This window comes from Nematolebias whitei, chromosome 5, assembly GCF_014905685.2.
Source record: "Nematolebias whitei isolate Nwh7 chromosome 5, NemWhi1, whole genome shotgun sequence".
Lineage (NCBI taxonomy): Eukaryota > Metazoa > Chordata > Actinopteri > Cyprinodontiformes > Rivulidae > Nematolebias > Nematolebias whitei.
Genome location: NC_056502.1, coordinates 32,931,311 through 32,941,550, shown reverse-complemented (window position 1 = coordinate 32,941,550; position 10,240 = coordinate 32,931,311). Strand labels below are relative to the sequence as shown.

Below are 10,240 nucleotides of genomic sequence, written 5' to 3'. Positions count from 1 at the left end.
ATATACACACATATAGGTACATGTATATGTAATGTATACATACAATGTATGTATGTATATGTCACAGTAATGCACGAACATACGCTGAAAACGGCGCTGTGCGGCCATGTGCGCCACATAACATGAAAAATGCACGCATGGGACAGAAGGAGGTGAGATGTTGCTTCAGCCTCAGAATTATAAGGAAGAGGATAAAACCCATCCAAGGTTATCACTCTCTATCTGAATGAGCTTGTGATGTTTTTCAGAGCAGAGTTAAAACGCAGTACAGCTGAACTGCCGTCAGCTTGAATTCTGAGACATGAAGAAGTAACAGAGAGCAAACAAACACTCTCTTTGCCAACGTCAGAACTAACAGCAGGGCTGTTTTAATGACAGAATTTAAGTGAAACCTGATCTAAAAGCTCAGAATGTGCTTTGATCAGAGCGTGCAGGACCATCATTAGGTCTCACTGTGAAGCTAGTGGATGTGACACCGCTCTGTGTCTCCGTACACCTTTCACTTCGTGATTCTGCGTCAAAGAAGGCGGTGGCGTCGTCCCGCGCATAGCGTCCCGCCACAGAAAAAAACACTCAGCGGACCTGCTGCCAACAACGCCTTTTTCGAGGGAATCATCCAATTCACCTCGAGAAAAAAAACATTAGAAAAGGCAGTGGCGTCGTCCAGGGAGTAGCAGCCCTCCACGGAAAAACATTCAGCGGGGATGCTGCTAACATCGCCTTTTTGAGGAAATCATTTGATTACCGCGAGGAAAAAAAGCACGTTAGAAAAGGCGGTGGCGTCGTCCAGCAGGTAGCAGCCCTCCAAGGAAAAACTTTCAGTGGGGCTGCTGCTAACATCTCCTTATTTGAGGAAATCATTCGATTACCTCTGGAAAAAAACGTTAGAAACGGCAATGGCGTCGTCCAGCGGGTAGCGGCCCGCCACGGAAAAGCACTCCTCGGCGCTTACCTTGAACAATGCTGCTCGTCTGCTTCTCCTGGGGGAGGAAGAGCTCACCCTGACGGCAAGAGGTTGGCGTGGCGGAGACTCGGGCATCCTTAGCAAAGGTTGTGCTGGTCAAAGCTGGACAACTTTTCCTTCTTCGTTCTTCTGACAGTTTTAGCAAGCTGGCTGAAGAAAAAATGGGAGCCGATTACCCGGTCTCACCGTAATTTATACGGACCGGGGGTAAGGCCCACACAGCAGGTGGGCGTGGACTAAAGTTTTCAGTGCTGCGCGCCTAGGGATACACCCACTAGCTACAGTCTTAAAGGGCGAAGCCTATACGAAATAGAACAATCTGTCATAATTTTCCCTTCATAAATGAAGGATGGGAGTGTCAGAAAAGTTGAATCTTTTCTTGCTGTGATGAGTCAAACATGGTTGCATCTGTTTTTAATTAGTAAAGCCCAGTTGAAACGTATTCTTCTCTTTCTGTCACTTTTGTTTCTGATGTTGTGGACAGTGCATCGAGGACAGCCACGATCTGCTGCTTTAAGACACTAAAACGCTTCAAAGTGCTCACGTCTGCTGAACTACCGGGCCTGTTTAAACCAGTATAAAACTAGCACCATTCGATTTGTGAAACTGAGGCTGAGACAGTAGGTTATCGTTGCAAATGAAGAGTATGAAGCTGAAGTGATGAGCTGCAGAATATTATGGATAATGTACAAAGATGTACTGAAATTGTTCTTTTGTTATTATTTTAAAAAAAAAATTACATGAAGGCTCAAGATGCAACATGAGAAAATTATAGTCTGAAAATACAAAGTGGAAGTTGTGTAAGAACCCTGTGATTACATACAAATGACACATCCGTGGTCGTTTTTGTTCTGTGAGTTTACAAACCTAATTAGAAATCAGTTTGGATACCCTGACACAGCTCTGAACGTAAAACCTGAACATTTGGCTGAATGTTGCAGAGTTCATTGGAGAACTTGGGAATAATAAAACCGTCTAATTGTTCTTTAATATCCAGTTTTTACTCATTAACATCCACTTTCTGTATGTTGTCTTGTTCAAGTATGAGAGTTGAGGAACAGATGCTGGATGTTTGTCCCCCAGGAGACATGCAACAGTAGATCTGTGAGTCTTTTTGGGGTTAGCTGTGCATTTTATAAAGGAAAACACACACCTGAACACACGCTCGTCAGTTGTATACATCTCAGAAACCAATCCAGGGCCGGTCTGGGACCAGCAAGCAGCATTTCCTGCGTAATGACCTGCTCCAATGAGCATGAAAACTCTCCCAACTGGCTGCATTCATCACACATCAGACACAGCAAACGCTCTCTCGTCTCGTCCTCGCCTTTCATCCTCCTGGCGTCGGTCCGAGGGTCTCCGCTCTGATATTTATCGGCTGTCCAGAGTCGTGACTGACAGGTGCTGTCGGAGTAGACACTGTAGGTTTTTGCCTACATTTAGTTTTTCGCCTCCTTCAGGTCATCTCAGACGACTTTGTTTCCCCGTGATGAATGACGCCGGGACAAGCGGTGTCTTTGCCAGACTGGGTCAGAACTCTGCCTCCTCTCGAGCATCCGGACGGCTCGTGTCGCCGTCGGAGGACTTGAGGCAGATTGACGGCGCATGATGTATGCTCCCTGGTGTTGCGGTGACACAGTTAGGTTATGTTTGTGCTTATGTTGCAGTGTTCTGAAACATTGCAGATGGCTATGTAGGGCACAGCCGAAGAACGGAAATCTGTTTTTAACAAGCGCCTCTTCTGATCATGGCATTTAGATGGCTGTTCAAGTGGAAGATAATAACCACAGTCCAGCTGCTGTTTTAGCCTCTTAAAAATGTGTTTTTAACTCCCTTTAATATTGCTTTTTCTGTCTTGAGCTGGTTTCAGCAGCTAATGAGAAACTCTTCCCTGAGTGCTGCGGTCCCGGTTTTGTTTTGATTCACTACACAGATTCCCTCGTGAATTAGATAATCGCTTACATAAACTCTTTGTTTTTAGATACTCTGAAGGGATTTACAACTATTAAAAACAAGAAATATCTGCTGTACTTGTAGCTTCAGTGTCTGTTTTATGAATAAAGTGTGCATACAATGTGTTATGTGAATGGCGTGAGGCAGGGCGCCTTCTCGTGTTTGGGACGGTGGTATTAGGACACTCATCCAGCTGTGGCACACCGCTAATCTACACAAGATGAGAAAGAAACACACATAGCAGCAGTTATTGGTGAAAAGTATGAGTCAAAATAACTTAAAAAAGAAAAGTAAAAATAATTATTAGAGCAGATAGAGAGGCGAGAGCAGACTGCAAATTTTCACTTTCACCATATCGTGCCCTGTTGTGACCCTTTCCGAGGCAACGGTACTCCACAGCACCAACATGTTTTCCCTGATCCGCGCTCTCATTGGCTGAAGTGCACTTCTGAGATCTCCAACGCGACCTTTGCCCCCCTTTTGCCGTGCCAGGGACCCTCATGTTCCTCCTTTGCCTCTCCACCCCTCCATGCGTCGCCTGTTTTGGTGGCTCTCCAAATATGTCACCATCTCTAATTAGCTACAGGCTCAACTTTTCCCCAACTAAACAACCAATTAGCAGCACTTTAGCCCTGCCCAGTCCCATGTTTCCTGATACAGTGGCCTATTAGGGCCCCTTATTTCTTCCCCAGCATAATTGAATCCCCTGGCTTCTCATCAGTGGGCTAATTTAAGCCAATGTGCAGAGTTGGTAATCAGACAGGTTGCCCATTAGACTATCAGACCCCAATTAAGTGCCCTCTTATTTCCACCACAACAAGCCACCATCACTACTGCTGTTATTGCAGTTCCACTTTTAGTGCTCCGTTTTGTTTGGGGAAATCTTTGGTTTGTTTGTTGAAGAAAAGGAGGGAGGAGAAAGAAGGAAAAAGGAGTTTTGATCTCGTGTTATTGCTGCTACAAGTGGTGTTTCAGTAGATGTACTTGTAAATGAAGGCTGGGGCCAAAGAGCTTAAAAAATGCAAACCAGAGCTGTTTTTTATGTTTGAACACTTCGGTAGGCTACTGATCAAAACATGTAAAATAGGTTGTAGGCGAGTGATGGAACATTAATGTCAGGGGAATTTAGGTCAAGGTTTATGGATGTTTATAAGTGCTAAAGTTAAATGAATGTTGAACCATGTGTGTGAGGAGCAGAGTTCTTTTTCTCTCTCAGGGAAGAGCCTACAGGCACCTGATGTCTCCAAGTCAAAGAAGCGAGGTCATCATGCTGATAAGCATGTATAAAACACTTCCTACTCACTGTCCGGATGCAGATTCTCACGACGAGGTTCCAAGCATGTAACTTTAAACATCTGTCAAAGTGTTTCATGACTGTCTGCCCTCGCAAGTTAACTGGGTTAAAAATCTTCTCCTATCTTTGTGTGACTTCTTTTTTGTAAGTAGATGATGAAAGGATATTTAACCAACATTTAAATTCAATTCAATTCAAAAATAATTTATTAATCCCAGAGGGAAATTAAGCATTGTCGTAGCTCATCATCCTGGATTCATTGAAGAGTTGTTATAGATGCTGTGCTGATAGCTGTGGGCAGGAAGTATCTCTTGCAGCGAATCTGAAGAATCTGGCCACAGATACCGATCCGTCCACCCTGATCCAGCTTGCTGTCAGATCCGGCGGGTCTCTCGGTCTCCTTGGCAGCAGGACTGCCTGAATGCTGGGCAGCGCTCCTCCCTGTGCAATGGTCACTCCTCCCAGCAGTCTGCCAAGCTTCTCGTCACCACGGACAGGCAGCTGAAGGTGGCGGGGGATGATCCCGGTCCTCCTGTTGTCACGAGCAGAGTTTCCCACCAACTCCAGGATCCCGGCGGTCAGGCACTCAAGCACCGCCACCAGGTTGACGGTAATTTGTCCACGTCACCTCTTTTTCAACTCATTTGGGATTTGGGGCTGTAGTTGCGGTATTTGAGCTTTTGAGATGTTAATCAGCTACTCCTGGTTGTTAAAAAAGCACCTTGTTGCCATGGTTACATATCATAACAAACGCCCAAAAGTAAAAAGGTTTCAGTAAAAATCTTTCCAGCTGCACAGCATCCAATACCAGAGGAAGTAATCGTCTGAAAAGAGTGATTTACATCCAGAAAAAAGAGGAATTAAAGTTTCCAAAAGCAGTAACTCAACATGACTGTAACAGAACTACTCCAACATGCAGCCACCCCGAGCGGCACAATTCTAGAACTGATGTTGCAAATACAATACAATACAATACAATACAATACAATACAATACAATACAATACAATACAATACAATACTGATTATACAAAACTAAACAAGTTAGTTTGGAACCAGATACAGACTTTTTGTGAATTTGTTTGTTTGTTTACCGTTGTGGAGCTAAGAGTGGACTTGGAAGTATCCTCTTCCTGTCTTGTAACCACAATAACTTGAAAAATAAGTGAGGTACCGACTTCCATTTTAGTGTGCGGCTGCATATAAGTGTATGAAAGGTCAGTATTGAACATTGAGATGCCACATCAAAATCCAAGATGGCTACTGCCATGTAAACCAACCACTGTGATCATTTGAGAAAAATATACTTTCTAGGTTTTATATTACTTAAAAGTATAGTTTCCTCAAATGATTGTGGTGGCCAAAGATTAATCTATGGTGGCCAAAGCCAACATTGGTTATCCCACCGGCTCCTTCGTTGTACCTGGTGGTGGATAAAATGGATCCCTTCACTCACCAGGATCCATCACTCTGCACCACCTCAGACAAGCAAAAAACAACCTCCCTCTGTTCTTCTCCACACTTGTATACATTGAAGCCCTATTTTTTTCGCACGGGATTAGTTTTATCTAGGGACCACATGCTATTTGTAATAATTACGGAGATTGTTTGTGTTGTTAGTCCCGTGCAAATCGGCCATGTCAGTAATTTGTACGGTAAAAATTACCCCGCAAATTACCTACTATATTTTGCTGAAGTCCGAGGTCCTGTGGTAAAACTAATCCAATGCGAATAGGCATCTCTGTGATTTGGACAGAAATGTTCAGGATCCGATACGTAATGAGGTGCTTTTTGTTTTTGTTCAAGCAAAATCATTTGGAAAATTATAGAACAAGGCTATTTTAAATGAACGTGCTGCTCGCTCCGGCTTTTTAATTTTTTTAATGTATTTTTCTTTTTCGCTTTGGCTTTTATACTGCTACTTCCTTCACCGCAGATGACAGGAGGTGCAGAGACACGCACATGATCAACTGACCCATCTATCCATTATATTTACCCGCTTCTTCCTTTTTGGGTAGCGGGATTCACTGGTGGTGCCCATGTCCAGCCATCACTGTGCGAGAGGTAGGGGACACCCTGGACAGATCGCAAGTCCATTTCAACCGGCGGGTCAGCGGACGCGTGGACGCTCACGCGCACGGCCGGTGACAGGTTGTCCATCTGAGCTTAACGTGGCTTTTTTTTAACCTCTTATTTAAACCAGCCGGTCAGATCTGCTTCCTCCTCAACAAGTAGATTAACACAATGTTATATTGTGCATTCTTTAGTTTTTTTTTTAGCTGATTTGTAAAACCACATCACAGCCTGAGACCGGCACATTAAGCACATTATTATGGACCGGCCCGGTCGTGACAACGCTACGCATTAACATCATATCTGGAAGATGTCCGTAAATTTCAGCTAAATCTCAGACTTTGGTTGTCCCATGCGAATGTGCCACATAAAAAGCAGGCTTTGGGGAGTAATTTATTTATTACATGTGGTCCCTGGGTAAAACTAATCTCGTGCGAATAGGGCTTTACACACCTGAATATCTTGCACTAAAAACACTTAGGTTTAGTTGCATTCCCTGTTCAGTTTCAGTCCCGAAAAGTACTGACCTGGACAACTACAAACATTCACTGTTCAAAGCCCTCAGAGACTGGGGACAACAGCATACCACTTGTTTTTGCCAGTTTAAATCATAAATGTGCTGAAAAATCTAATTAATTATAAAAAATGTTTTCAAACCGTTCTCTGCTGCCGCTTGTTTTAGCAAAATCTGAAGTTTCTTAGTGCTGCCTAAACTTAACAAATGGGTTAGAAATGGAAAAAAATGTGATAAATGAGAATATCTACCAAAGTGGAAAAGCCTTCAGTTATTTTTCTCTTCTTCCTCCTCCCGTCCTGTCTGAGCCGAGAGGAGTCGGAGTGTGAAGGAGGCCCACAGAGGCCCGGTGAGGACTGTCTTACCAAAGTGTGTCTCAAGTCTGGGACATTTCAGTGGATGAGGGTGTAGAAGGTAGCAGGAACTGTGCGTCTCCATGTCTTTGTGTCTAACGTCGGCGTCGACTCCCCGTAGCCTAATTAAAAAGGCGAGAAAAGCCACTCGCAGGGAGATTAAACCTAAAAGAGTAAATTAGCACTCGGAGCGGGTGTGGCGTATTCACACATCTGCACGGGCCATGAAATGTCTTCTGACACCTGTGGAAACAACGTGAAGACAGAAAGAAGGGGTGCAAAGACAAAGAGTTACCTTTTGTTTCTTCAGCACCACTCGTTTTATGAGTTAGTCCAAATAAGAGGAACTTCAGATTTAAAAAACATCATATTTTACAAGTTTGGGCATTCTTAGTGGATATTTGTTGGATGGATCAGCAGGAAATTATAAATATTTAGTCATTTTGCATAATTTTTGTTATTTGCTTTACTTGAATTTTTTTTAACAAGTTTGACTTTTAAAGAAAAAGCATCAGTGTAGTAAGATTTATGTCTGCAATAATAAATTTAAACTTGAACTGAATGTGATTTTAAATCTAAAGCTTGTACTTAACTTTAATTTGCAAAGAGTTTAAATTAATTTAACACAAATCTTGAAGTTTACAGCGTAATAAAAAAAATATATACAATCCTGTTGAAGACTGCATATGTTTAATCAAAATAAACAGAATAAACTATCCACAAAGGTTTTTGTATAATAAATCAGATTTTCAAGGATAAAACTAAACAATCCAACAGGCGACCTTTCAAATTTAACAATTAAACCCAAGAATCAGAAGACTTAAGTGGCAAATTAAATATCTTTTAAGTCTGGTTTTAGTTTTCCTTTGTTATAACAACTCGTATTTTAAACAGGAGAGTGGTGCCAGACCTTTTCAATCTGTTTGTTTTTTAATCACGTCAGCTTTTTTAATGTTAATGTTGTACCTTTTTTTTTATTTATGTTCATTAAAAATACTTTTGAATAAGTTTTCCTAAGCAAAAGTTTAATTCTTCAGACTGCAGCTGTATGAGAAGCTGTGTTTTTACTTCAGCGTTAAATAAAGTAAATCTGATTATTCTCTGGACAGATGTGGTGTAAAATATTCAGCACTGACTGTTTACATCGTGCAGAATGGACAGTGTTCGTACGGGCGTCTCTCTTCAGAGCAACATCAAAGATATTTATGTTTCCTTGTTATCTTTATGGCAGGAGGAAGACTCAGTGTTGCACTCTTCAATGAACCGTTTCCACAAAACAACTTCTTTTATCACATCAGCTGACGTTCTCACTCAGACTGAGCTCTACGTTGCGTTAACTTAACCATAACTTTAATCTTATTGAACACTTTAGTTTTGTCCGCAGTTTTTCAGCTTCCTGCAGAAGAAGAAACATGTTCAGTCCTGTTTCATACATAAGTTACATCTAGTGCAGGACTTTTATCTGCATCTCCATCTTCGAGTCGCAGAGGAAACAGGTCCAGGAGTGAACAGATCTCCCTCTCCCCAGGGGCTCTCCCGCTCCTCCTGAGAACCCCGAGGTTTTTCCTGGACAGAGAGGATCTAACCTCCCTCCAGACTGTTCTGGGTCTGCCTTAAAAGGGAGGTCATATCCTAATCGGACACCTGAACCACCTCAACTGACTCCTTTCGCTGCAGAGGAGCAGATGCTCCTCACCCTCTCTCCGAGGCTGAGCCCGGCCCCCCCATGAAGGAAGTTCTTTCAGTCATGACAAAACCTCATGAGGTGAGGGTTTGAACGTATTTCAATAAATCCAGAGTTTTACCTTTTGGTCTCAAGTCTTTCTTCACTTTGATCGACCGAAGCAACGCCCTCATTACTCCCCCACCTGAGGCAAAGACTCCCTCCAGACTTGACGGTCTCCCCAAGTTTTTTGTTTGTAATTTATTTTTCATAGACCCTCGAGGTAATAATTTGTTTCTTTCAGCTGATAAACTCAGTTTAATGTAATTTACAGTAAATCATAATTTTAATCAAACCCCTGAATTGTTACAAGTTTATTCATCTTATCAGAAAGATTAGATTTCTTGTATTGTTATTATTTTGCAGACTTTTTAAATGCACTTCAGAAATTAGCTCAACATTTGTCCCCATGATATTAAACTTTGTAAATAAACAACACAGATGTTTTTTAGAGTAATCTCTCGGTGTAATTACTTCCAGGCTTTAGACCAGGGCTATTCAACTGGAGGCCCGGGGCCAAATCAGGACCATAGGTGACCTCTGTTTGGCCTACCATTGGGTTCATTTTAAATAAAACTAAATTTTAAACCATAAAATTTTGTTTAATGACAATAATTGCTGGCTGTCCGGCCCCTGAGCTCTTGGCTTTCAGTAACTGTGGCCCCCCTGAGCAGTTTAGTTGAATAGCCCTGGTTTAGACGGAGCCCTTGAGGATCCGTCTACAACTTCCTGTGCAGCTCTGCCTGCAGTGCATGATTCAAGCTGCTACTTTGTGAGTTCTTACACACACGGTTCTGCGGGGTTGCCATGTGCACGATGTGTTTTAAACCAACGCTGCACTCACACACTGATGTCACATCATCAGTCACCCTGTTTCATATAAACATCCCACATTTCAGCAGCATGCAATAACCCCCCCAGGCTGCGCCGGTATCTCTTTACAACTATCTGCTCATTTTTGACCCCCTCAATCTTCTCTTTCTGCTCTCGTCTGGTGGCTTGTGCACGCCGCAACGTCTCAGCGTTTTAGTGATGTTGTTTGTGTGTTGGAGGAGAGTGAGTGATGTGAGTCTGGGCCGGCAGCCGAGCGCTCTCAGCCTGTTTGACTGCTATCAGACATGTGTGTTTGTTTGAAAATACTGTTTTGAGTGTGTGTGTGTGTGTGTGATCTGTCAGCGTCTTTCTCCAAAATCAGCCATCTAAGAGAGAATCTCAGCTCGGCACGCACCATTTCACACACAACTTCATCTCCCATCTTATATTCTTTGCCCCAAGGACTGAGCGTGGCTGTTTGTACATATACAGGATTTTTTATGTGCTGTGTGTGTGTGTGTGTGTGTGTGTGTGTGTGTGTGTGTGTGTGTGTG

General features: G+C 42.8%; 1 protein-coding gene across 1 annotated transcript in view; it reads left to right on the top strand.

Moving 5' to 3' along the window:
- znf407 (zinc finger protein 407) overlaps positions 1 to 10,240 on the top strand; it is a 253,669-nt gene that overhangs the window by 189,876 nt on the left and 53,553 nt on the right. The window contains exon 8 of the mRNA XM_037677291.1: positions 4,579 to 4,821. Within this exon, the coding sequence (XP_037533219.1) occupies positions 4,579 to 4,821 (243 nt within the window). The remainder of the gene's footprint in view (positions 1 to 4,578; positions 4,822 to 10,240) is intronic.